This window comes from Pungitius pungitius, chromosome 20 (assembly GCF_949316345.1).
Source record: "Pungitius pungitius chromosome 20, fPunPun2.1, whole genome shotgun sequence".
NCBI classification, from domain to species: domain Eukaryota; kingdom Metazoa; phylum Chordata; class Actinopteri; order Perciformes; family Gasterosteidae; genus Pungitius; species Pungitius pungitius.
This window is the reverse complement of record NC_084919.1, coordinates 2344397-2370956: the sequence shown is the minus strand read 5'-3', so window position 1 is coordinate 2370956 and position 26560 is coordinate 2344397. Positions and strand designations below refer to the sequence as shown.

General features: G+C 48.5%; 2 protein-coding genes across 6 annotated transcripts in view; both read right to left on the bottom strand.

Annotated features, from left to right (window-relative positions):
- Positions 1-2479: 2479 nt before the first annotated feature.
- lamp5 (lysosomal associated membrane protein family member 5) lies at positions 2480-7060 on the bottom strand. The gene is made up of 6 exons (XM_037448642.2): positions 6501-7060; positions 5803-5981; positions 5193-5324; positions 4813-4909; positions 4330-4518; positions 2480-3596 (listed from the first exon to the last, which is right to left on the bottom strand). The coding sequence occupies exons 1-6, from the start codon at positions 6559-6561 to the stop codon at positions 3421-3423; spliced, it is 834 nt and encodes a 277-aa protein (XP_037304539.1). The 5' UTR covers positions 6562-7060; the 3' UTR covers positions 2480-3420.
- A 3417-nt stretch (positions 7061-10477) lies between these two features.
- LOC119194530 (1-phosphatidylinositol 4,5-bisphosphate phosphodiesterase beta-4-like) overlaps positions 10478-26560 on the bottom strand; it is a 42745-nt gene continuing 26662 nt past the window's right edge. For 2 of the 5 annotated variants that reach the window (XM_037448619.2, XM_037448621.2), the window contains exons 8-39: positions 26072-26151; positions 25908-25961; positions 25477-25558; positions 25276-25376; positions 24798-24855; positions 23842-23950; positions 23184-23394; positions 22989-23082; positions 22734-22813; positions 22560-22644; positions 22373-22463; positions 22184-22279; positions 21718-21860; positions 21228-21323; positions 20959-21103; positions 20771-20855; positions 20108-20232; positions 19008-19059; positions 18331-18433; positions 17992-18156; positions 16730-16934; positions 16043-16131; positions 15755-15911; positions 15620-15669; positions 15297-15362; positions 14729-14844; positions 14486-14561; positions 14218-14393; positions 13965-14066; positions 13813-13870; positions 13634-13720; positions 12646-13243 (exon numbers count right to left, since the gene is read on the bottom strand). In XM_037448619.2, the coding sequence (XP_037304516.2) occupies positions 13094-13243; positions 13634-13720; positions 13813-13870; positions 13965-14066; positions 14218-14393; positions 14486-14561; positions 14729-14844; positions 15297-15362; positions 15620-15669; positions 15755-15911; positions 16043-16131; positions 16730-16934; positions 17992-18156; positions 18331-18433; positions 19008-19059; positions 20108-20232; positions 20771-20855; positions 20959-21103; positions 21228-21323; positions 21718-21860; positions 22184-22279; positions 22373-22463; positions 22560-22644; positions 22734-22813; positions 22989-23082; positions 23184-23394; positions 23842-23950; positions 24798-24855; positions 25276-25376; positions 25477-25558; positions 25908-25961; positions 26072-26151 (3387 nt within the window). In that variant the 3' untranslated portion in view covers positions 12646-13093. The other 3 variants (XM_037448622.2, XM_037448623.2, XM_037448624.2) reach the window with 3 other exon arrangements.

Here is a 26560-nt window from a genome sequence, read left to right as displayed (position 1 = left end):
ACTCACCTGTAACCGTGACGTAGATTTAGCTGGAGGAATATCTGAGAAATTACACTTAAAGAGACAAACGGAGAGAAGAAGAGAATCCACTCTGAAGCTGGAGGAACTCGCCTTGGGGGGGCGTGGCGAGCCGAGGGGGGGGGGGGGGGGGCGCGTGGCGAGCCGGGAGGGGGGGGGGGGGCGTGGCGAGCCGCCGACATGGTGGACAGTACCGGACCCCCGAAAAGCGACCCGCCTCTCTTCTCACACACTAACAGTGTAAAATGTATTTTAGAGAAACTTGTAAGTTTTTCTGTACAGTTTTGATAATTTGCAGTATTTTATCGTGTCGTACTTGTTATATGAGCAGTATTAAATAGTTTCTGCAGAGATTTTTCCTACTGTTATAATCCAGTTTTTGCTTAAAGATATAAGAGACCCAAATAAACCTACCTAAACCTAACTGTTACTAAAAATACTAAATATATTTATTATCTTACATTTGTAGACAGAACTTCCATTAAATGTTGGGGCGGGGGGGGGGGGGGGTGATTGGATTTTGTATGGCGTTTTAAAAGTATTTATTTATTTATTTATTTATTGGAATAGAAGGATTTTTTTTTTTTTTTGGTGGTGTGGCCTTTTGTTTTGTTTTCGATTTTTTACATTTAAAAAAAAAAAACGCATCACAGACAGCGATCAGTTGTTTTTATCATCCAAGCAATACCCCGATCCTCCGTGTGTGTGTTTGTGGTACTGTACTTGCACCGTGCATCTAAATGTAGCAACGAAAGGAGTCAGGGGGGGGGAGGGGGGGTGGGGGGGGAGAGAGACCCGTTTTCTTTTTATATCAGGAGTCTCATCCCGTTTCCATCAACGCCGGGAGGCGCCCTCCCCCCTTCCTCCCACTCCCCCCCCCCCCCCCCCCCCCCCCACACCCCCCCCTCCCGGCGCAGATCTTAGGACGCCGATAGAAAGGTGTCGTTTTCTACCCACATCCTCGCCGCCATCATCTCGCTGCTTATCCTCAGCCAGACGACTCGCTATCTCTGCACCCGCTGCCATGCTCATCTGTGGTCGGGCCGGGAGAACAGTGTAGTCCCCGCCCCCCCCCCTCCCCCCCACCAACGCACCGTTTTTTACCCATCATTCACTGTGATATGTAAATACAACTGTGCACACGTGGACGTGTGTGACTGTGTGTGTGTGTGTGTGTGTGTGTGTCAGCGAGCAAAAGAGGTAGAGCGTGTTTATCTCTGTACAACATCTGAACGTGTGTGTGCGTGGATCCCTCCCCCTGAATGAGTAACACGTATCTGTGGTGTTGGCTTGTACAGTGATATCGCATGTTTGTTATCAGTGAAGCTGGTTTCAATTAAAAAAAAACGCCCATAAAAACATTGAGATGTGTTGCATGGATTTTTCCTCCATCTTCTTCTTCTTCTTCTTTTTCTTCTTCTTCGCTCTGTGTCTCAGATCAAGAGATCCTTCATTCCGGGTCACATTCTTTATATTCAACAGTTTTCCATCTCCCGACTCTTTCACCCTAACTTCACCTCCGAGCCGAGAGCCGAGAGCCGAGAGGGACCCGTGACACACGAGGCTGTTTCTCTTTCTCCTCCCTCTTGAGGGCCCGTAATGGGATATTGATCCAGAGAACGGAGCCTCTCTCTCTCTCTCGGAGAGAGAGCGAGGCCTCCGGACGACGGCCCGGTAAATAAAGCACAAGACTTGTTCCTGACGACGGGGCGTCGGCCTCACCTGAGCTTCACGTGAATTTTGGGATCCTTCGCACGATTCCTGGTGTCCTGTAACCTGCGGTGTGCTGTTTGATGTCACAGGTTGTGCGGTTGGTGGCGTGGTCCGTGCGCTGAGCAGCGACCTCGGCGCCTCGTGGTTGTGCTGTCGGGATTCATCTCTGATTGGTCTACAGGGAGATGGGGGGGGGGGGGGGGGGGGGGGGAAGGAGTCGGGCCTCTGTTGGTTACGCCTACATGCTGCCACAGCCTGAGGTCCCTAAAAGTTTAATCCAAAGCATTGGAAACCCTAACAAACAAATGAAGTAAATGAATGAACTTATTGGAGGATTTTCTTAATCACAGAAACACTAAATGTTCTGAGTTCGTTCTCATAGACTCTGACGCTCGGTTCGCTTTGTAAAGAATGAGGTCACAAAGTGATTTCCACTTCCTCAACAAAAACAGATCTGGTAGATCTCGACTCATCCGACCGGCGGCTTTGACTTTGACTGGTGAGCGAGGGTGAAGTAAGACGCCCACGTGACAAGAAGGCTCTCTTCATTTCCAAATTTGACTTTTTCATGTTGCGTTTCCTTCAAAGTCACCAACAAAATCAATAGCTCGCGTCTCCTCCTCTGACGGGAGCATCGCTCGCCTTTTTTTTTTTCTCCACAGTTGTGCGATTTCATTTGTTGGATCGTTACTCCGTTATATTTTATTTTATACTTGTGTGATAGGATCAGAATCACTTGACAGGTGTGTAGAGATGATTCCAGCAATTTATTTCAATGAACAGAAGAATACTGCACAGGATTGCATCAGCAGAGGTTTATGCATAGACTTTGATTCTGAAAATATTATACACATAGTTTTTTTTTTTTATTTGATAACCTCTCTTTTCATAAACACTCTCATATGGCATTCTGATAAAAACCCTTCACTCTTTGGAACGGAATTTTCATCAGATGTTCATGTATTTCTTTTTTTTTTTTTTTTTTTTGATATGTTACATCGTTGTGGAGAGAAAAGATTTGTCCAAGTCAAAGCAAAAAAACATCGCGGTTCTGAATGCCACTGCACTGCACACACCACAAGACTCCAAGTCCACTGCGAAACACTACGGCTGCATTGGGAGAAAAAAAAAAAAACAACAACAACAACAAAAACAGAAAGATCGGCGAATACAGAACCAACATCGGGTGTCCAAACGACGTAGCAGCACTTTTGAGAGGAGGAGACAACAAGCAGTGGACAAAAAGACAGCAGAAGCTCCGGCCATTTCGTACATTTTCCCTTTCGGAGACCAGTCGGCGATGAACTGGATCGACGTGAAAAAGAACGAGGCGACACGTTGTCACCTCGAAGGATGGAGACTTTCAGACGACCGCCAGTCGGATCAATAACCATTCTAATTACTTTAATGCAGACCAGGAATTCGTGGGCCTTAAGATTCAACTCAGGAGCCGAGGGATGGGGGGGGGGGGGGGGGAGTGGGTTATTTTTGGTGGATTCACCCTGCAGCTCCAGCCACGCTTACGCCACCCCCCCCCCCCAAAAGTGGTGTTGTTCCCTTCAGGCCTTCGTCATCCACAATAAACAAGTCTCTTATTTTTTTCTTCTTCTTCTTTTAAACTTGATTTAAAAGCGCATGTGGAGGGGGCCGCTACATGTTCTTGTGCATGGGGGGGGGGGGGGGGGGGCGCTACATGTTCTTGTACATGGAGCGGTCTCTGGGCAGCTGGGGCTGGCTCGCCGTCAGCTTCAGGTGGAAGTGGTACACGGCGAGCGTGATGACGATGATGAGGGCCAAGATGAAGCCCAGGATGAGGGGGAGGGTCTCCTCCAGGCGCTCCCGCTGGTCCGTGATGCACTTGTAGGCTGCGGGGGGGGGGGGGGGGGGCATAATGCAAAACAGAAGATATTAATTAATACGATGACACAGTCAGAGGATCACGTTGGATTGGATTGTAATTTGGATGTAATTCTGTCCTCTTGGTTGGAGGTCGAGAACCACACGCTCCTCACGTGCCCCCCCCCGTGTGCTTCCTCATTGGCCGATGGAGGTGCACATCCCCCCCCCCCCTTTTATGTGTTAGCGTGCACCCGTCTTTTCGTGCATGTTTGCCTATTCATGTGCAGGTATTAATTTGATTAATAAATGCCATTTCAGTAAATGTATCTATTGATTCCTTTGATATATTTTGTTTGAAGCTAAGAAAGCAATGTGTAGGTGAAGCCTGGTGTTGCCGTACACGGCAGTGTAAGTTAAACACTAGTGGGACTTGTGTGTGTGTGTGTGTGTGTGTGTGTGGAGAAGCAGTGATGCCCAGCAGGAAGGAGGCAGTGGAGCACGGCGGAGCAAATGGTTCTTCCAAGGTGATTGGCTCCAGAGGACAGCCGGGTGGGTCGAGAACGTCTATAAAGCGCTCGTAAAGTCCTAACCCCCCCTTTTCTGTTTCTCATTGTTCCCTTTGCATCCCCTCTCTGCAGTCATATAGCTTCTCATGCTGCAGCAACCCCCCCCCCCCCCTCCCCCCTCCTCTCCACCCAGTGCGAGATGTATATTGCTAAACTCCTCCTCCTCATCTTTCTCACAGTTCGGGGTCCTTACGTTCGCTGAATATGAAGTCCGAGGCGATGTCGAAGGGCTGGATGTGGGTGTCGTACATGGAGATGGTGACGCCCTTCTGGTGGTCGGTCGAGATCAGGGTGAGAGTCTGCTGCGCGTCGCACACATAGGAGAGACCGGCGGGGGTCACCAGGGCCGACAGGCGGTGGGTGTTGGCCGTGTGTTTCCCAGCTGGAGGGAGAGGACGAGTTTAAATAAAGGGGGGGGGGGGGTCTATATGCATAATGTCCCTAAAGCCTGACATGTGTGTGTGAGTTCTAAAACATGATTCCTGCAAATTTTCAGTACAGGATGGATCCATTGTGACCAAAAGCAACACAAAGGACGGAACACAAACATTACGTTGGAGATGAAATGATTGAAACGTGTAAACGTGGATGGTCTTGAGTTGATCTACTTGTGTTGCGTCACTCTTAAAGGCGGGATGGGACGTGCTGAGCGGACGGCTCTCTGCAGGAGACTCACGGTTGTACGCGTTGATGAAGTGCGACGTCTCCGAGGTGTCATAGACGAACTGAACCTTGCTTATCTTCCACACCTCAACGCCCTTGTCACGGAACTCCTGCAACAGTGGATTAAGTAACGTCTTTTTGAACCTTCCCTTAATTAATATCATCAGTAAAAAGTACACGAGACCTATTAGCGTTTTAATTCACAATTAAATCCCATTAAAATTCCAGACTGTATTTCCTCATGTCAAGTAGCCCACTCATCAAACACAATATTCAAAGTGACAGTGGATTTGTGAAAACGTATCTTGCGTTTTTGGGGTGTTTTTGCGTCTTCGTTGTGCGTGTGAGACGGTGCACGTGCGTCGACGGCGCGTCCGACGCGTGCTCGCCCACCTTGGAGAAGTAGATGCGAAGCGTGTAGGCGTTGTTCTTCCAGGTTATGTGGATCTCTGACTCCGTGCTGCCACATTTCCCTTCGATTTCTGCCCCGCGCGGCAGGGTGAAGGCCGCCTGCTCGGTGATCAGCTGCCAAATAGACACAGCAAGCCCCGCGAAAAAAGTTGACCCAAAATGGACAGATGCGATGCTGTAGGTTGAGGGTCAGCATTACGTTCTCATGCACGGATTTGTTCTTGTAAGCAGGCAGAGTGCATTTAATCGAGGCTTCAGAAATTGGATATCAGAAAATGTGTTTTGATGGGTCTATCGAGGTTAGCCTTTTACGCACAAGTACACGCTAAAAACTCTGTTTCCAAAAACAATTCTGAGGTACTCAACATGCACAGCCTTTGTTAATAAGAGCACAAATGGTCAGTTTATAAATAAATGGAAAAATATATTTAATGTAAAACGTGTTTCTGTTCTGCTGCAACCAGCTTTACGCACAGCGAGCAGACCATTAACCACACACGGGGATGCTTATTGCATGCTTGGAATGCCCATTAGATTTAACTTCTTCTTTTTAACCACCCTCGTGTATTGAAATGCACGGGGGATTCCTTACGTCTATTCCATTGAGCGCGAGCACGTCGTACGGCACGAGGAATCTCACGGCGAACTCCACCATCAAGCATGTCGTGCCGTTCTCCCGCACCGCGAAGATGGCTTTGTCTGGGTCGCTGGACAGACCGGACAGGTTCTCCCCTTCCTGCTGCGCCAGCACCACGGACAGCGCTAGCACACCTGGCAACAGAGGTGTGGGGAGGTTGGGGAGGAGGGGAGGGGGGGGGGGTGCACGTATGTCAGCGGAGTAACTGATGAGGCACACACACACACACACACACGCACACTAAATCACGCCGAGTCAGCGCAAACATCGCTGCATTCGTGGTTCTATAGTTCAGCCCGCGCCTTCAGACCACCCGCGTTCCACCTGCCAGTTTCCTCGCGGCAAAGTCAAAAGCGGCGTGAGTCCGCAGTCCGCAGCATCCGGGGCGCAACAGCACGCCGCCGGCTGCGGTCCCCGCGGCGTCAGAAAGTGACGCGCTGCAACATGTTTGCACGACAGTAGTGTCTATTTGGGAAAGGAAATGAGAACCTCTGTCATGCCTAAACACGCACGGACAGGTGCGCGCGCACACGCACACACACTCACCGCAGTGAGGAGTCACGACAGCCGCACACAGACACGGCTGCGCACACGCACGCACATACATACACACACACACACACACACACGCGTGCGCGCTACCTCTCTCTTACCGAACACGCCGAGCAGCAAGAGCCGCGCGCTCTCCGTGGTGCTGAAGCCGAGTCGTCCCATCGCCTTCAGCTTCCCCAGCGCCGCAACAAAAAAAAGGGGCGAAATGACTGGGCAGCTTGTGCTGAACCCGCGACAAGAAAAGAGAGGCGGAAAGGGGGGAGGCAGGGCAAGAATAAAGGGAGCGAGGGAGGGAGAGAGAGAGTGAGAGAGAGAGAGAGAGAGAGATAGAGGAGGGATTCCTCTACTCAGTGCCCAGCAGTCACGCTCAGATCATCGCGAATGCAGCAAAAACACATGCCTCCGGTGTGGACGTGAGGTCCGGGTTGCTGTGCGGAATGGCAGCCGGTTCCGAGGAGCTCACGCGGTCCAAACCGAACGCCCTCTCCAAGGTTGACGGATTTGAACGCAGCTACATCAATAGCATCGGGAATAACGATCCCGGGTCTGATAGAACCCCTGGATGCGCCTCTTTGTAAGTTATTCCCGCAGTGATGTCGTCTCCATCCCCGCGGCTGCAGCTGTAGGTCGCGGCGCTCAAATGATGTCTGTCTGGAGGGAGCCGCCGACAACACCCCCCTCCCTCCCTCCCTCCCTCTCCCAAACTCCACTTCTGCAAGGTTGCAGCTGAGTAAATGAGAAGGTGGGCTGCAAAAATCACGGAGATTTTAAATATATATATATATATTTTTATTGTTCAATAGTCATAGAATTGACAAAAAAAACCCGTCTCGTTAGAAGAGTTTAATCAGGAGCGCAGAATGTGTGTGTTGCTTCTTTCTGATGCTAATTACGCACACGCGCTCAGATGTGAATGAAACCCCGCATTTGTAGAATAAAAGCGAAACATGTGAATAATCACTGTTTGACAATGTGCTCTTCCTCAGCATCTCTCTCATGCGACACAGGACACGTGTTCATTCCACATATTTAGAATTTATTCATCGGTTACAAACATTCAGGGCAGTGATTGAAGAAGGCACGCCGTCCGACAGAAATGAAAAGGACCCACATCAGAAAGTGCTCTATCAAATCCTTCGGAATTTCTGATCACCCCTCCAACTTCGATGTGACCCCCCCGCCCCCCTTTCCTCTGCAAAAGGAGTGGCAGATGCTGCTGAACGCAGGAGCCAAAGAGCACTGACACTAGAAGTTACACATCAGCTCTGGAATCTACGCACATACCACGCACTTGTTGGTTTACCCCCCCCCCCCACACACATTTTTTTTGGTTTTTTTGATTTCTCTCTCTGTCCTTTGGCCGAGAGCATCACTTTGTGGAATGACTTCTGGCTGGACGGATCTGGCACCATTCTTCCCTTGAAGGCTTTAGGTAAAGATGGCGCGTTGAGGTTGGTGGCCGATACGGATAAACGCTTCTAAAAAATAAAAAAAAAGATTACGCTTCATGGTTTTCACTTCAGAACACCGAACTCGCACTTGACTGAGCTGATGCTGTCGATGCTGGGTTTACTGTCCACCAGGGGATGATTCAACCTCTGGGGGAAAGTTTCCGATCGCGGAATCCCCCCCGAAGTCAACATCGGATTCTGCTCCAACGCCTTCGCGCCATTTTTAAACTCCGGGGAGGTAAATCGCCGTAAGAGTTTGTTGCTCAACATGGAGAAGGCGGTGGTTGAAGCAGCGGCCGTCGGCGCGAAGGGTTCCGCTTTGCGGGGAGACGCCTCGCGCCTCCTCACGGTCCTGGACTTCCACGCCGGCACCGGCACCGGCGCGCGGTCGCGCGTCACGGGGCCGAGCATGCTGGTGGGCAGACTAAACCTTTTTTCGTTCAACCTGCGCGCGCCGTGCGCGAACGCCTCGGATCGCCCCGTCGCCGGCTCACTTTCTCTTTTGTGGGAAGCAATGGGGGCCAGTAGGACGTCCAGGGCAGAGGGCGCGCGGGGGTTCGGCGTGTCACAGCCGGAATGTGACGTTCGCTGCTGCAGAGGCAGGAGACGGTCGCCCCCGGGTTTAGGGTGCTCATGGTTTGGCGAACAGTCGGATATCCGCGGGGAGGCTTTAGGGGTTAGGATTTCGGAGAACACCAACGCCCGTGGGGGCGAGGAGGAGCCGCTATTCTCTCTTTCGAACTCGTCTATTGGGTCCATCGCCGGCAACACGCCCTGCTTTGCACGCGGCTTTGGCTGCCAGGTGCAGTTCTGTACCGGTGGACAATCTGTATGATCACCCGTTCGAAGGTCCTCGAGCGTGTTCGCCAGCCGTCCAACTGTCGCCTCAAACCGGTCCTCTCCGTCACCGCATCCCGAACCGAGTCGCGTCTGCGCCTTTGCCAGAGCGCCCCCCTCGTCCTCCCCGCGGCCCCTCCTGGAGCCGTGCGTCAGCGCAAACACGCACTCCGCGTGGCCCAGAAACCTCGCCACTTCAACGGCCGAGTTGCCAACTTTGTTCCGCCGGTCTATCTGGAGACCCAGCCTCTTGAAAGCTCTCACCAGAAACTCCACCACGGGGGAGTGACCCGCCACGGCGGCGTACATGAGCGCGGTGTTCCCCCAGGCGTCCACAACCTCCGGGTCCGCGTCGTGTCGCACCAGGATCTTCACGGCGTCCAGGTGGCCCCTCTCGCACGCGTAGCTGAGCGCGGTGCGCCCGGCGTCGTCCCGGCAGTTGACGTTGGCCCCCTTCTGCAGCAGGAGCTCCGCGAACTTGCAGCGAGTCGCGTCGTCGGGCAGCAGGATGGAGGAGATGAGCGGGGTCCGCGCGCCCTCGGTTCTGGAGTCCACTATTTCCCCGTCGAGCGCGTCCAGAACGAACCTGGCCAGGTGCGCTTTGTCCCTGGACATCGCCTCCAGGAGGATCTCGGTGCCCGTTGGCCCGTCGGACTTCACCGGAGCCTTGAGCATGATTTAGAAATGGATCAAAACCCCCTATGGGACGAATGTCATGTCTCAATAACCTTTCCCCCCCCCCCCAAGCGAGTGCTGACAGGACCAACCCGTTACCTCTGTTATATAGTGGAGGGGGAAGCCGCCGGGTTGCCGGGCAACGCACTCGTTGCGCTTTGTTCGCCTTTGTAATGGAAACGCGTGGTTTATAATGACAATTAGGAGCCGCCCGTGTAAATAAGAGCGCTTCTGGATATGAATCCATGCCGCACTCGAGTGTGATTAGTCAGCAGCGGCCTTTGTTTTGGAGGGGGGGGGGGGATGATTTACACGGGCGGTGCGTGTGCGCTGCGCTCACGTGCACACGCCCCGGCCTCCGGACGCACTGGACACATTTCAAACACACAATGCTCCGATGTCAGAGAGGAGCAGGCAGAAGCTCTGTTGTAGAGTAAGACCAGGTTTTGATGGGAAAGTCCTTGTGATGCTGCGGTGAAGATCGGCCACTAGTTGTTCTTTTGAGTGGAAGGAAAATCCTGTTTTTTAAAAGGCTGAGAGGTAAACTGAGAGGTAAAAGAAACGAGTTGGTTAGATGATGCGTGGAGAGGCCACAAAAAGCAAATCATTTAAAAGACTAATTAATGTGTTAACAGAAATGTTTAGGAGATGTATGTTCAATTCCTTTTGTTGACATATTGTATTCATTCATTTTTAAATTTGGTATTTTGTACCAGGACCTCTTTAGCATATTTAGCCTTTTTAGAATTAGGGGAATTTTCCTCCCATACAATATTACTTTTTAATTTGACATGCTTTAATATGACCTTTTTGCAATAGGCATCTTATAATATGACTTTTTTTGTATGTATGACATACTAAATTGAACCTCAGTACCTCATAATTATACTTTATGACCACAACTTTCATAACATCCCATAACATTTTAAAATGATATTAACTTTGCTTTTGGAAGACATTCTTAACTTAGTCCCTTTTAAATTATTTGATTACCATTTAATAAGTCATTTAAATATTCTGGCTATCCCCAAACACCCCACTTAAATGAAAGGAATAAAAAGAACAGGAGGTTTATGTTCTAGAAAAAGTAAAGACAAATGAACCATGGCGTCGTGTCCCATTTTACACCTGGATTTATTGGTACACATACTATAAAACAGTATTAAAGGAGCTGGATAACAACAGTATTTTCATTGCTTTGAGTTCAACAATACAATATAAATACAAAAACACGCACAAAATGGTTTGTTGACAAGCTACAGTTTCAATAGAAAACAAAGGAGCTACAATAGAAACGGAAGAAATCAAATGGGTGACGTGCACTGCAAAAATAATCAGCTTTTCTGACAAACTAGAGACAAAGGTTACATTTAATCACATAACAAACATTCAACTAGTGCAAAAAAGCCTCTAACAAACAGAATAATCTTAAACTACACTATATCTAATATATATATTTATATATATCTTCATATAAATAACCCCTTAATTTGGCATTTTGTCATTCATAAAATAATTTTACCATCCTAACAGACACCAAGTGGCACATTTGAAAGCGATGGAATAAAATTTAAAAGCACTTTTTACTTGTTTATCTCTGCACTAGATATGTGGTGAGAGTGTTTTATACTGTGGTGTGTGGTGCAATAAGGGCACACTTAAAAAAGAAAAGAAAACGGGGACAAATGGAACAAAGACGAAACCCAGCGGTTTGATAAATGTCTTTTCCCCAACACCCACAGAGCCACGGCGTCCCCTGAGCCCTCGTATGACAGCAGGCTCAAACAGTAAATCAGACTACGTACATTCCAGTATTTACAATAACCGCCCGTCTGCCTCGGATGGGACACAGCAGCAGAATACAGAAAGGCCCAAATACCTCGCGCTGCTTTAAATCATCACTTTTGGTTGTTGTTGTTTTTTTTTGTTTGTTAGCGAGAATGCTGGATCCTATGAGCACAACGATTGATACTCAAAGGATTACTTGATAATAAAACTTCAACCCACGGTTTTTTCACCACAGTGCTTCTCTCGGCCCTCTGGGAGCCCGTGGGGATCAGGTCCAGGGGGGTGTGGCGTTGTGAGAAACGTGCCGTTAGATGACGAGCTGAGGCTGGGAGGTAATGAGGGGGCCCTCTGCAGGGCCTCTACGGAGCGACTGGACGACGTGGAGCTGGCAGCGGTCTCCTCTGGTTCCCGCCTGGTCACGTGACACAATGTCTTACCGCGGAATTACTGGGCTGTCAAGAGCGGATTCATTCTGTTTCATTTTATCCTTTTAATTCACTGGTGGACGTTCCCTTTATTATATCATCGTATTTTCAGTGAGGTGTGGAGCTTTCTTGACTCCTTTTGGTCACTCTTTTCCGTATTTCGTACACCTTTAAACTTTGGAGGGATTTCTTTTTGCATAGTGTACAAGCACAAGCTTAGGACTGCAGGTACACAATCTCCCATGAACAAAGTGAGCATCCATCCCATCGTGATCCCTTTATAGTCTTCTGACTGGGCAAACTAAAAAGCCTTTTATACATGTGGCTTTTACATGGACAACAGAAGTCAGTGAAACATGTTTGTCAGGTCCCATAACATGCATCGTTCGTCCTTCATACAGTGATTATTAGTTTTAAATACATTCTTACTGAAGACAGAAAACCTACAGTAGTGCACTGCTACATGTTCCACGGTGTTATGATGGCCTATCACATACAAGGTGCTCAGGTGACAGGACTGGTGTGTAGTATACAGTGTATTTCACAAAGAGTTTATTCATTTGTATTCTTTTGCCCTCTTCCAAACTACTTCTGGAGGGTTTAATCGGGTGCCGACTTTAAGAAAAGAAAGTAAAGCCAAAATGGAATTCCACCTCCTGTGAATGAGCGTGTGTGTGTGTGTGCGTGCGTGCGTGCGTGTGTGTGTGTCACGCAATAGCTGCAGCTTGTGGGGATGCAGAGAAGATGATACATGTGGCAACACTTTGCTCTCAGTGGTTAAACCATGTGACCGCGTTAAGCACCAGTGGCTCAGCGGCGTGACCTCAGTGTGTGTGTAAAGGTCACAGGGTCACTGTGTGTGTGTGTGTGTGTGTGTGTGTGTGAGAGATAGCGATGCAGGCAGGGTTAATGTCTCCGGTTTGTAGAGGGCTTTATGCGTGAACGTGTGTGTGTGTGTGTGTGCGCGTGCGTGCTCCTCTGTCGGCCTCAGTCGCTCACACCACCGTGGCAGGTCTGCGGTCCATCTCCTCCTCCAACTTCACCATCTGCTGCATGTCCTTGGCCTTCAGGCAGACAGAAGACACTCAGACACACTACACGCAGACGGGTAGCGCTTGTGGAGGAACCACATCTAGTCTTTTGTGATCAAAGTTTGATGCTCACTTCATAAAACGCTCAGCTCTGAGTGCTAGGGGGTCACATCCTATTCACACGTTCATCTCCTTGCGTACGCAGGTAAAACTAACCACATTTTGGGAGTGGGACCCCGTCAGACGCTATGGAAGCAGGTGACTCGGAGCCGGAGCGAGGGCCCAGCGGAGCGGGCTGATTTGTGCTCAGCGATAGCTGGTGAGTCACGTTGATAAATGACTCCAGCTGCTCGTTGGCGCCCTGAGAGCTGCAGACTACCAATGTGGGAAAGAGATTTTCACCACACAAAGAAGGAAAAATGAATCATTTTTCTTTTTCTTTTAAATGTCGAATCTCTTGAAAAGGCAGATCCGTCCTTCCGGTGAATCACGTCGATGGATGATAGTGATTTACAGAGGTCACTGAGCTAGCAGGGTTTAGGGGGAGGATATGAAACACAGGGAGGGGAACACAGAGCGGAGTGTGATGGAGAGGCCTACCTTGAACCTGTTTGTTTGCATGGTGTGATTTCAAAAGCTGTGCCGGAAAAAGCAAATCATATTAAAACAAATGAATTTGTGCGTTGAGGTCACAGAGTGCGGCAGATGGCAAAATGAAATGTACAGATGGAGACCTTCATGTGACAAGTCTTTGATACAAATTCACGGTACTGTATGAGGAGCTTTTGTGCATTTAGACTCTGACCGGCTTTGTGGAACCTGCTAAACTAATTACAGTTTACATCACGGGCGAAAGACTCTGGATTCTTTATCGAGGGGACGAATCAGCCAGAGAACTGAGTCGCTCTGCAGTTTGGACTTTGATTTCATTTACACAGGAAGTGAGGTGAACATTAGCAGCTGAGATGGAGACATGCAAGTTCTTCTAAATATTCAGTGTTTGTCGAGCTTCTTTTATTGGTCCTACCTGCTCGTTGAACTTCTCCAGTTTATCCAACTGCTCTCTCTGGTTCTTCTCCAGCTGCTCCATCTCCTTCTGATGCTTCATGGCCAGCTTTAAAACAAACAAACAAACAGAATAACATTACAATCATTCTGTAACTACGGTATTAAAATAGGAGGATAGTTAAAATGAACACAACAGACCCTCTTCCTCTCATCCAGGAACTTCTTGGTGTTGCTGCTGTTCAACTCTCGTACTCTCCTGAAGAGACCAAAGAGCAGCACCAGCACAGCGGTGTGAGCAGGGATCGGTGCTGCTAGATGGAGGCGGAACGTTCAGTGCATGCGGGACCCACCTTTCTCTCTCGGCCTTGTTTTTGATGGACTTGTCCTGGCTGATGGCTTTGCTGTTCTCCATGGACATCTTGGCCTGGTTGGCACGCATCTCTTTGCTCTGCCTGAAATTGAGAAACACCCCCCCCCCCCCCCAAAAAATAAATAAAACGCATGTATTGTAAGAAGCAACCTGCAGGTACCAAAACAGTCCCCCCCCGGGCGCAGTGGATATCTACGTCCATGTAAATGTGCATAAGGTGCACTCAAACTCACCGCTCGTGGATGAGCTTCAGCTGCGTGGTCTGCTGCTCCTGCACGGCGCTCAGGAGCTTCTTGAGGTGTTCGCACTGCTGCGTGACGTGGGCGTCCTTCAGGCCCTGCTCCTCGCCGCTGTGGCTGCTGAGCAGCTGGGACCACTCCTTAGTGTGCAGCGCCGTGATGTCCTTCACCTGCACGCGGACGCACAGCAGATCCACATCCGAGGCACCAACGGCTGTGTAACTGTGTGTGCGTTCTCTGGGTGTGAGGTGCTGTGCGTTACCTTGACTTTGTGGTCGGCGACCAGGTTTTGGATCTTATCCTCCGTCTCTTTCTTAAGCTCTTGGCAGTTGTTTTCCCTGAGAGGAGAAAACCAATACATGCAAGTGATAATTTAAACAGCATAGGAGGAGGATTCCAAGAGGCCTGTCTGGTTGATCACAAGCTGAAGCCCCTCCTTCTGGCTTTTACACAAGCTTGAGTAGCAGGACACATCTTGGATTTCCATCTCTTTTTTTTAACCTACCCTCTCTTCTTGATGGCCTTCTCCAACAGTTTCTCCAGGGTGGTCTTCTCCTTATCGTGCTGAGACACCATCTTGTCTACCTGGCTGCAGTGGGATTTCTGCATTGTGGTTTGATCCTATTGGGGGAAAAGAGAACATTAGTTCAATATTTTTACTGTGGAAATGCAATTGTAACCTAAATCAACCTCCATGAACAGATATGAGAAATAAGACTAATAATATAGTATAATATTTCAAAGCTATGCTCTTTAACATCAATATGGTTTATATATATTGTCTACATCAAATCAACAGGTGGAGACTGGACGCTACTATTATACATGGGTTACGCAATAGGACTTAATGCGATCGTAATTATTGAGCCAGCACCGGGCTCCGCTCAAAGGAAAAGCAACTTTAGCAAGTCTAATACATCATTAATTATGTGGTCGCATTTACACATGTTTGTGATGAACACATTGTGCGAGCAGCTGAACACAAAGATGAACCCGTGGTCGGGGGAGATGAAAGGTGGAGCTGGTGGAGCATCAATGAGCCTCCACAATGTGCATCCCGACAGGTCACCCACCTTTGACTGTTTCTTCTTCAGGCTGTTGAGCTCCTTCTGTTGCTTTTTAATCAGTTTAAGGTACGTCTGCAGTGGGAGAGAAATGTATTTATTGATCCGGTGAAGGTCATGTTGAGAATGGCCTTTTAGTATTGAGTAAAGTAGTTTTGTTGGAGGGTTAAAAAACACTAATATCATCGTTTAGCAATAATAACTGATATATCGTTTACCAATAAAAGCACACGTTCTTGGTACTTGTATATTAATAAACAATTACCTTTTGCAGAAACAATTTAGAAATGTCTTAGTGAGGCGCGTTGTAGTGTTACAGTTATTTTACCAACCTTCATTAGTTTTAAGTCATCAATGCTGACATTAGGCACGAGCGTGTTATCTGAAACGGGAGAAAAGCCAAGTTTTAAACCCTGCGTGTCCATATTGCCCAAATGTTACCTGTGATGCAGGTTTGGAGTGTTCACCTTTCTTGGTTTCTGCTGTGTTGTTTTGGGCGGAGTTGGAGGTCTGGGCCATGTCGGAGCTGGCCTGAGGAGTCACGCTGGCCTTCACGGTGTCTCCTTTACCTTTTCCCTTCTTGTCGCTCTTCGAGCTCCCGCTGGGGACGTCCGCTATGTCGTTCTACAAAACGGGAAGTCGTTCATTTAGTTCTCATCCATGAGCGAGTGAACGCTGCTTGGACCCACTCAACCAGGTACCAAGTCTTAAAAAAAACTGAAGCTTCGGATGTGTGCGTTTGTGGTCACGTGTACCGTGTCAATCCCCAATGCTTTCATCTGGTCGGCTCTTTTTTCCGCTATGGTCAAGAACTTCTTCGGGTCCGATAGGGCATCCACGATGGCTGAAACACACAGAGCCATCTGCTAGTATTGTGAAGGCAAACGGTCACCCTGATCAAAGAGGTGCAGCACAAAAGCTCCTCTTGGACGATGAATTACTTCATTAGAGTTTACTGTTCAAACTAGCAGTTTTTCCAAAAGGTGGATTCTTTTTAAAGCTCCTCGGCGCTGCGTGCTCGGCAGGGAAGTGATTCCAGCAGCAGATCTTATGCTAATGGTTCCAGTAATGGTTCCTCGGCGCGAGCCCCTTGGCTTTATTTAATGACAACTTCAATTGTCCTCCCCATTTGTGTGCTTGTGCCCGTTTTAAACTGTATATTTCTGCAGACTCACTGTCATCATCATTTGCACCATGCCATTACTCTGAATGCTCAAACCAACTCAAGGCAGAGAGAGAGAGAGAGACACCCAGCTTGCCTTTTTTTTTTTTTTTTTTTCTTCTTCTCTCCTCCCTACGGGCTGCAGAGACAACTTTATTACCAGCTACGAATAAACCCGAGAAATAAAACAACGCGGCGCGCCGTTCAGCTGCAACACGTCGTGGAACAACAATGCAACGCACATTAAGTTGCGTAATTATTGTTTCCGAGTTGTCCTCACCTCCGAAGCCGTCGGGCACGTAGGTCTTGAGGATGATTTGGCAGAAGATGGTGGGCAACGACAGGGGCTTGTTGCCCTCGTTCCTCAGCGAGATGTGACGGTAGCCGGCCTGCAGGCCGTCCAGAGGCAGGAGACGCTGGCCAATCAGCTTGTTGTTGTCGTCATAGACGCCGATGCGCAGTACTGCCAAATCCGGTAAGATCACCTGAGGAAGGAGGGAAATGGGGGGGGGGGGGGTGAAAGTGAAAAGGGTGCAACAGAGAATAAGTGGGTTTTGGGTAAGTCACAGTGAGAAAATAAACAAACTACTTCGCAGGCATCACAATGTCAAGGATGAAGCTGCAGGGACACTGTCAGAGGACAGTGGGAGGCAGGAAAGGGGCCTGAATTCATACAAGGCCAGCTGCACATGGTACACACGGGGGGGGGGGGGGGGGGAAAGAAGAGAGCGAGAGTCTCAACTGGCCTCGTGTGTGTGGAGATAAGTGAACGGCAAGAAAGAAGGTGATTAATACCCGGCCCAAGAGGAAGGTAAGCGATAAGCCCGAAGAATACTCGCCAGAGATGAATGGCCGGACGCCCGGCTGGGGCGGCGTACGCGAGTGTGTATTGTTTCGCACTGAGTCATCTCGACATTTGTGTGTAAACGTGCATGCGGATAGGTGTGCAAATATCTGAGGGCATTTGCGTCTCTCTTTGAGTGCGTGTAGAGATGCGAGAAGCCAGGCCCGCTAGCGATGCTCCTCCGATAGCGCCCTGTACGTATGTGTGTGTGTGTGTGTGTGTGTGTGCGCGCGCGCGGAGCAGCACTGCGGCAGGCTGTGATTGATGGTGTGTGTTAGGAAGCTGGAGTCACAGTCATGGCCGAGAGACTCCTCGTTCTGCTGAGAGCAGCACTATTACACACACACACACACACACACACACACACACACACACACACACACACACACACACACACACACACACACACACACACACACACACACACACACACACACACACACACACACACACACACACACACGTATTTCTTTCGATTTCGCTCTCTAATCTCTCTCCTTCATTTCTCTTCCTTATGCCCATTTGTTTCTCTTCCCTTCCTCCCCAGAGTGAGTAGCTTCAATGGGCACGAGACCTTTATTTGAATCCTGCCTGTCCTCCCCTTCCTCCCCATTCAGTTCCTCACAATGCAGACAGCATTCCACTAAGTGCAGCTCTTTGGTTTTGCCACACTGGATCAGTTTCCTCCTCCTCGCTACCTTTCTGAAGACGAAGGGCTCCTCGTTGTAGGCCGGGTTCAATCCGTTGTTCATCACCATGCGCGTGCGGAACTCCTTGCGGATGGTGTCGGTCGGCAGCCCGTACATGTCCACCTCGACGTATGTGCCGATCTTCTTGTCAGACAAGAACTGTCCAGAGAACACCTGCAGTAAGAAAGAGGACAGCATTAGGAGTATTTTTAAAGCTCTTCATCATTCTCTGCAATTGGAACTCGAAGCAGAAGGTAGTCAGATAGAGGTGTGTAGTCAGCCATTGATGATTCATTAAATCATGCAAAAGTTTATCAAACAGCTGTTTGCTGCGTCAGAGAACCTGACCTGTACGCTGCAGGTCGCAGCTATGACTCCGTCCACAGGAGTCTCTGAGAAGGGGTCAAACATCCTGTCTGACCGCCGCATGAAGTCGGGCTTCAGCAGGTACCTGAGGCGTGCAGACACACACACACACACACACACATACACACACACACACAGATGGAGATGAAGCAGGACAACGCACAAAAACATTACAATGCCCTTTTGATTGAATGTGGGAACAGTGATGTTGTCACATCCGTGATCCTCATTAAATAGTGTTTCTACACTTCCATTAAGCTCAAACAGTATCGGGGGTAAGGAGGTACACGTGGTACTGAGGCTTTGTGTGTGGGAACCAGCACAGTGGCATTAGTATTAATGGATGTCTGCACAAGCCCTGATCTTCCCACATATTCGATTTCCTGCATTAGCAGTAAAATCTCTGCCCCGAGGGACGGTATTAGAGCCGAGGGACGCAGAAAGCAGGAGATGGATGACTGCAGAGCGCCTCACAGGCGCGTTAAGAGGAGCCCGCTTCCCCCAAAGCACTCATTGGATCTCGTGGCAGACAGTAGATACGGTCGCCGCTGGCAACCACTAATGAGATGTGACAAGCTTTAATTGATGAGCTTTCGGGGAGGGGAGGAGAAGGGAGGGATGGAAATGAGCTAAGGACAGGAGAGAGGAGCTGTTCTCACCCGCAGGAGCCGTTGTACTCGTACTTTCCCTGGTTCAACTGCATGGCCAGATCTGACAGGGAGAACGAAAGAAGAGTTTATAAATACTCACACGGATATTAAACCATAAAAGTTAATTTGCATTGGTCTCTGTTGAGCTTTTTCTTGGCTGAGAGAGTATTATTTTCACATTTGTCCTCACAACTCTCTCTTTCTCCACTTGTCTCCCTCATGAATTCTCCCTCCATCACAGAAGCTCCACCTCTCGAGTCACCCCCCCCCCACCTCCAGGCTCACACATGCTCATCTCCCAGCAGGCCATATGGTCGGCCCCCCGTTTGCCTCTGGCCATGGGGCAGCAGCTGTTTTCCAACAGACATCACTCACTGTGTAGGTGTGTATGTGGCTGCAGCAGTTTATGCAAGTGTGTGTATACAGAGATAATCAGAACATTGTGGAGCAGGAAGGGTGTGTGTGTGTGTGTGTGTGTGCACCTGTTCAGGTTTATGCATGCATAACCTGATGCTGCTAAATGACATGCAAACGATTGCAAAAACAGGAACCCATCCGTGTTATATCTCCACAGGTGGGTGCGTATAAAAGACACTGAATGGCCACAATACTGCTAATGCTGAATTAGCCTTAACGTATGTGCATACATATACACACTATATATATATATATGTCAGGTAATGTGGCACAAAATAGTTAATGCTAATGATAGCATCAGGATGCTGCACTCACTTAAAGACCAAAACAGTCAAAACAGAGATCTAATGTGTTCAGTTCTCATTGGATTTTTTTTTTTAATCCAAATACACGAAATGTTAATGTATAGAAAAAATATTCTCGAACGTGGCCAAATAAAATCTAAGCTCCTTAATACTAGCATTAAGAGAGAACATTTGTTCAGTTGAACTTATAAACCAACAGCAGAAATGTCCCCTAATGAATGTGTGCACTCAGTGGGATGTATGAATTTGTGAGGTCACAGGAAGGACATCTGGGTGCTCGCTGTTGGATACGCACACATGTAACATGTTTCTGCTGTGCGTGGACTCCTCGGTATGAGAGTGTGTGTGTGTTTGAGGTCACGGGCCCCATGTCGTGTGCAGTGGTACCTGGGGTCTGGAAGTTGAGCGAGACCATCTGGCAGCCTGCGTTCCAGAAGATCTGAGGCATGTAATTACTGGAGTCCACCCGGCCCCCTTTGGGGTAGATACGGCTCATCTGACGCTTGTTGTAGCTGCACTGACGCTCAGGAAAATAAATAAAAAAATAAGAAAAAAATAAAGACGGAGAGCATGTGTGTTCCAGACTGTAGGGCTATTTTTAGTGGGAACAGCTTGGGTCAGGCGGTCCCATCGGGGAGGCAGAGAGAGAGAGAGAGAGAGAGAGAGAGAGAGAGAGGGGCAAAGTTTGTGTGAATGTTTGTGTCAGGTCGAGGCCCGGTCCAAAAGCACAGTGGCCTCCAGAGGCCGTCAGTGCTCTTCTGAGAGCTGAGTGGAAACAAACTGTAGAGGAACATTCATTGAGGCGACCTCGATCTATTAAAACCCCTAAAATGATGAAGCCCGCTCCTTACATGGCGCTCAGTGAGGAATCGTGTACATCTCATTAGTGGCGATCACAACAAAACACCCAAGGTGTCAATTAAAGCAGCAGTTTGTTGAATGGTAATGTGAATTGGAAACCTAAAGAGGATCATCATTACATCTGCATTTCCTCTTTTCTTTTAGGAGCGTCATCTTGAATTCAGTGTTGATCTGAAGACTAAAGGATACTTGACGAACTCGATGGCGTTGGTCTTCAGATAGCCCAGACCGACCGACTCGTTAAAGGACGACATGTTATGGTGGATGTTCCTTTCTGAAAGACAGGAGAAAAAGGAGTGAAGCGTGCTGGAGGCGTGTAGCTTTTACCCAGAAAAACACGAGAAATACAACTGTTATAATATTACTACATTTCCTACCCTCTGCCACATCAAAACTCTGGAACTTGACGGGCTGAGCGTAGTTGACCATTGCTGAGAGCCACGGGTGGATGTTGGTGGTGGCTCCTACATAAGTGTACTGAGCGATCAGAGCCTCTTCAGAGTCCTCCGGCTCTTCAACAGCCTGCACGGGACAGTTCAAACAAACACAGCGTAAAACGGTAGCGTTCATCCAGGCACGACGTAGGTTGTGCGTGCATGCGAGTGTGTGTGTGTGTGTGTGTGTGCAGTGGCAGTCGTGTGCTCACCTTCTTGTTATTGTCTTGCTCGGAGGCCTCTGAGATATCTGTGGCGTCTGTCGCTTCTGTGGCTTCAGACATCTCCGTGGCTTCATCGTCAGGCACCTGGAAACACAAAGATCAAACACTCAAATGACAGAAAACGGATCCAATGATTTAAACAATGATTGCGTCCTGGAAGTGAACCAGTACGTTGAGTGGTTTCAGAAAAGACATTTCTAACTTGAAGTGCAACCGTCTATTGTTCTAAATACAGGTAAATACAGTATGTTACAGCACATTTAATGTAATCTTCATGTTGGTATATCACACATTGTTTGGCAGATCTGTGAACTAAAGCATGTTTGAAAACACACTGAATGCATGCTCCCTTTACACCACTAGATGTAGGTAAAGACCATTTGGACATCTGAGGCCATTTCTGACTCTGCTGTTCTTCTAATAGACGCTCGAGACACTATTCGTTGATGGAAATTATTCATTTGAGCATTTCACTCACCTTCTTGATGCTGTTGCGTTCGTCTTTCGTCGTGCTGACGTCGTTACTCTTGGAAACGCTATTGGCCTCTTTCTCAGTGGTCGCTTCTGACAGACTGCTAATTGCCTCTGAATTCAAATCCTTGTCCTCCGCCTCCTTTTCTCCTTCACATGCACACCAAAAAATACAGACATTTAGAACCGGAGCACAGATCTTGTTAGTGTTGGTTGTTATTTTTGCATGGGTTGATGCATTGTTTTTATTTGGACACACTGCAACACTAATCTTATTTTACAGTGTGCACGTCATGCAGCATTTTGGAGATTTCTAGTATGTTCTTTAACAATGAGATGAAATGAATAGACATTAAAATGAGTATTCGCTTTAAGGATCAAAAAGGATTAAAAGAACTCAGTGGAGGTTTCATGTTGTGTACATGTCAGCACTAAAAGCAAACACACAGTTCCCACACAGATGTTTAGCTGACCATTCTCTGTGTCCTCTTCATTCTCCTCTCCCATAATGATGGCGGGGGTGTTTGTCTCTCCTGCCTCCATGTGTTTCTTGAAGGCTTCAAGCTGCTCTGTATGACACACACACACACCACACACACACACGTTATCCAAGAAACCGTGATGTGAGCAGAGATGGAACTATTTCACAGTTGTTTACGTACTCTGTTCAACTTCAGGTTTCAAGCGTTTGTTTTTGATGAGGATTTTGCGTTTGAGGTCATTTGGAGAAGGTAAAGAGCGTCCCGCTTCAATCTGTCCAACAGAAACAGGAGCACACATTTACATATAGAGGGCTATTATCCACATGCGGTCAACTCGGAGAGGCTGTGGGTCAGAGAGAGTATTTACCGGGTAATTTTCCAGAGGCTGCTTGAGGAGGAAGTCGCCAAAGAGCTCCTCACAATACTTGGCCATCTTGTACTGCTGTGGTTTACTGGCGATACACAAACACACAGAATGCAATGCAAGACATGCATAGAAATAGTACAACTATGTGCAATAACACACTAATTGAACACATACCTGCAATGGTTTTCAAAGGACAAAATAACCGGATAGTCTGAGGTCACGAATGCGGTCTCTTTGATGGCTTGGATAACATCCTGTTGAAAGAGGAGTCAGAAGTAAGAAGAAGAATTAAAAAGAGGGAATGAGAGAGGACAGAACTGTATTACATGCAATGTCATACTCTCAACACAAGGGGGCAGTCACAGCTTGAGCTCAAAGAAAAGACTCAACTGTGTGTGTGTGTGTGTGTGTGTGTGTGTGTGTGTTCACCTTGAACAGGATGTCTGTACACATGGCCTTGCCATGAGTGATTATGGGCTCCTGGTCCTCTCCTTTCCCATCCCAGCAGTCCAGCTCCACACATCTGAAAGCATGGAAAGCCCACAGAAACAGTTCATGCACTGCAGGTGTGTGTGTGTGCGTGTGTGTGCGTGTGCGTGTGATATCCACTGTGTGTGTCCTCACCGGCATCCTGACAGCAGCACCTGGCGGTACATCTCTACTGAAGACTTTCCTCCAAACTGGCGCCCGTTCAGGTAGGTGTTGTGGGAGGAGCTGATGAAGTAGTGGGCCAGGGGCTGCTCCATGTCCTGGTACAGCTCCAGCCGGTCCAAGAAGACTGGAGCGTTCTCGTCTGACATCAGGTACCGGCAGAACCCGTCGCTGGACATGCATGCTGCGGGGGGCAAGGGGAACACATTGAGGATGAACTTTCTAAAAAGAAAATCATTTGTATTTGTGAATAGAAGAGTTTAAATAAAACATTGTGGATATTAATAAATGAACTGCTGGCTTTAAATTGGGAACGCTCTTATTCATCTTAAATTGCAACATGTGAGGAATTTAGTCTCTAATTATACGAGACTGGTTGCATGTTGCATTGAATGTTGCAGTGAGATTGCTCTGGATACATGATTACAGTCTAACAGTTGGGCCTGGTGAGCATGTTTATTAAGGATTAGCACCACCAGTCACGTCTTGTTGTCATCATGACAACTTAAAAGAGGCTGATGCTCTGTTTGGTCTGATGCCCCACAGCGTAGTTGCAGAGGCACATATGCAGAAGGCAGCACAGCCCAACAGGAAACCGCTCCGTCTCCTGTCGCCCTCCATGCGTCTCTACCTTTCTTCTTCAACTCTCCATCCCTCTCGTACTTCTCGATGATCTGCATGGCTCTCTTGGGGTCGTAGAACGGGAACAGGATCTCGTTTAGCCGAGGGTCACGCTGATTCTGAGCAGCAACACGCAGGAACACACACACGCGCTCAGTCAGCATGTAGTCAGATGTGCTACACAAAACATCTTCCACTGACACACAGGACCGGGAGACAACTACAAACTGACATTTCCTTAATTTGGTTAACAAAGTCAATCAATACAGTTGATTTTACTAATGACGGAATGGAGAGCACTCAGGTTTTGAACAGACAAAACGTAATTACGGGATGTTGAGAGGAAGCTGTGAGCGACACTAACAGGTGCAGCGGTGTGCCTACAAGCGAGGAAGCTGCACGTGTTGCAGAGCGTTTAACAAAAACAACAACATCCTCATGATGCCCGTGTCCACCCACAAAGCCACTTGGGAATTTAACCAGAGCTTTGGCTGCGTGGACGGGTGCGGCGGGCATGAAGCGGCACACGCGCAACTTCACAGTGGAGGGAGGGACCAAGCAGGTATTCCTCCGAACAGAAGGGCACGGCCACAGAGGACAGACACGGGCAGCGGGAAGCGAGAGCCGAGCAGGAAGCAACAGAAAAACCAAAAAAAAACCTTCTACCCCCCCGTTGCCATGGCAACACCAAACAAGACGCGAGGAGGAACGCCGCGCCGGGGGGAGAACACGGGGGGGGGGGGCTGGTTGAAGTTGCCCTTGCAGGTAGGCTGGAGGCTAAACACTTTCTCCACCTCATTATTTTAATGAGGGTCTGCTGGCTCCCAGTCCGGGCCACAGGGCAACTTCTACCCAGAGCAGGAGGGGTGGGGGAGGAGGGGGGGGGCAAAGCAGGGGGGGGGCGTTGAGGAGAGGGGGCGCGAGCAAGCAACACACAGAGAAGTTAATGAATGATAAAGAGCTTACTTCATTCAGAAAGCTGACTAACTGATCTACGGTTAAATAATCAGTTTTGTTCCCATTGCTGCAAAGGAATTAATTAGAAAAAACAAAACAATGTTATGCCTCTTAAAAAAAAAACAGACATCCTCTCATTCACACAGTCTGTCGGTCAAATTTAGCAGGCAGTTCTTTGCAAAGAGGATCATACTTGAATGTTACACGTTTAGTAATGGTCACTCATCATTATCGTTGGACTGTGGAAGCAGGTTAGGCTGTCCAGACATTGTTAGTGCAGCAGGAGCAGAAACATTTGTTCTGATTCTTCCCAACGAGGCGCAGGAGCTCATATCGGGGAACATTTAAACAGTCATTGTTGTATTTAAGCAGCGGGTAACGTAGCTGTAAACAATGTGAGGATGTTACTGTCACGTTCTCTATTTGGAGAGTAAAATCAGTTAACATTAAAAATAATCAGCAGGCGGGTTAAACAGAGGACACTCACATTTTCTTGAAGAGTTCCTCTATGTCCGTGCGAGGACAGATCTTCTGTGTGAGCAGGTAGAAGATGTCGTAGGTGAAATCCGAGGGTTCGATCTCGTCGTTCTGTGAAGGATAAAAACAAGTGAAGCTGTGAGCCTGAAGGCTTCAGGGCCGCGTGACGGGATTCGTGTGACCGCTGCAGTCCGTCGTCCCGCCGTCTGACCTTTCCACTCGGCAGGCCGAGATCCTTCAGGGCCTGGAAGATCCCCTTCTCAGTTTTTCCCGATGCAAATGTTCGAGTAATGCTGTGAAAAAACGAGAGAGGAAGGAGGAGGGGAGGTGAGACGAAATAGAGCAGACTGTCTTGGGGGGGAAAAAAGAAAATTCCGACATTGTAAAGATGTAATTTGCATGACTGATCTGCTGCTCCTGCTGTTATTGGCATCTTTGGGGATGTGTATTCATATTTCTTTATCTCCGGAAAACATGAAACAAATGGGGACCTGGGGACCTCCCTCCATTGTCCTGTCCCAGCTGGCCCGATGGCCAAGGCGGGTGGTGCTGCCTCTAGTTGGAAACGTCTATTCCTTCTAGCCTGTAATGCCCACTTCTGATCAAGTTTATTGGCTGGGTATCTCCTTCCTTCACTCTTACCCTCTCACAGGAATCTTCCCATTCACATTGGTCAGGAAGCACATTCTCATCCAACTACAATAGAGTCAAAAAGAAAAAGAGAAAAGCACAAGTCAGAGAAATGGCCGTAAATTTGTTTTGTTTCTCCGAAAAATGAAAGCAGAACTGGTGTGATCATAGCTCACTGTTTCTTGAGGCAGGTCATTGGACAGACGTTGTTGGCCTTAAAGTTGTGAATCACGGACCGCAGACCCTCGATCCACTTCTGCAAACAGTACAAGAAGCAGAATGAGGCCTGAACCACAGGCCATCACAGCGCACCTCGTGTTTACAGCAGAGTGTCTTTGGGGAGATAAACACAAGCAAATTAACTGCCTCCTGATTCACACACACAGGGGCGAGTGCCGTGACAATCGGGACCACCCACCCACACCCACACACACACACACACACACACACACACACACAGTGGGCTGTTGAAGGTCCACAAGCAGGCACGATAATCGGAACACGTTTGACGCCTCCGCTTTTCTGTCTCCGTGTGTGTGTGTGTGTGTGCGCGTGTGTGTAAAAGAGAGGGCGGGAGACAGAAATGGCAGGAATGAATGTGTGGAGGACAAGGACTTGAACCTGTGTGTGTGTGTGTCATCGCAGCCTTGTGGCAGAAAGCTCTC

Bases quoted from the DNA above. Each gene is read 5' to 3' on its own strand.
- lamp5 (XM_037448642.2), bottom strand. From the start codon at position 6,561: ATGGGACGACTCGGCTTCAGCACCACGGAGAGCGCGCGGCTCTTGCTG. The intron at 4,519-4,812 runs GTGAGTCTCCTG...CTCTCCCTCCAG, and splicing joins CTTCATCAACGCGTACAACC to CTGGGAAACACACGGCCAAC. The intron at 3,597-4,329 runs GTAAGGACCCCG...CCCCCCCCGCAG, and splicing joins GGACTTCATATTCAGCGAAC to CCTACAAGTGCATCACGGAC.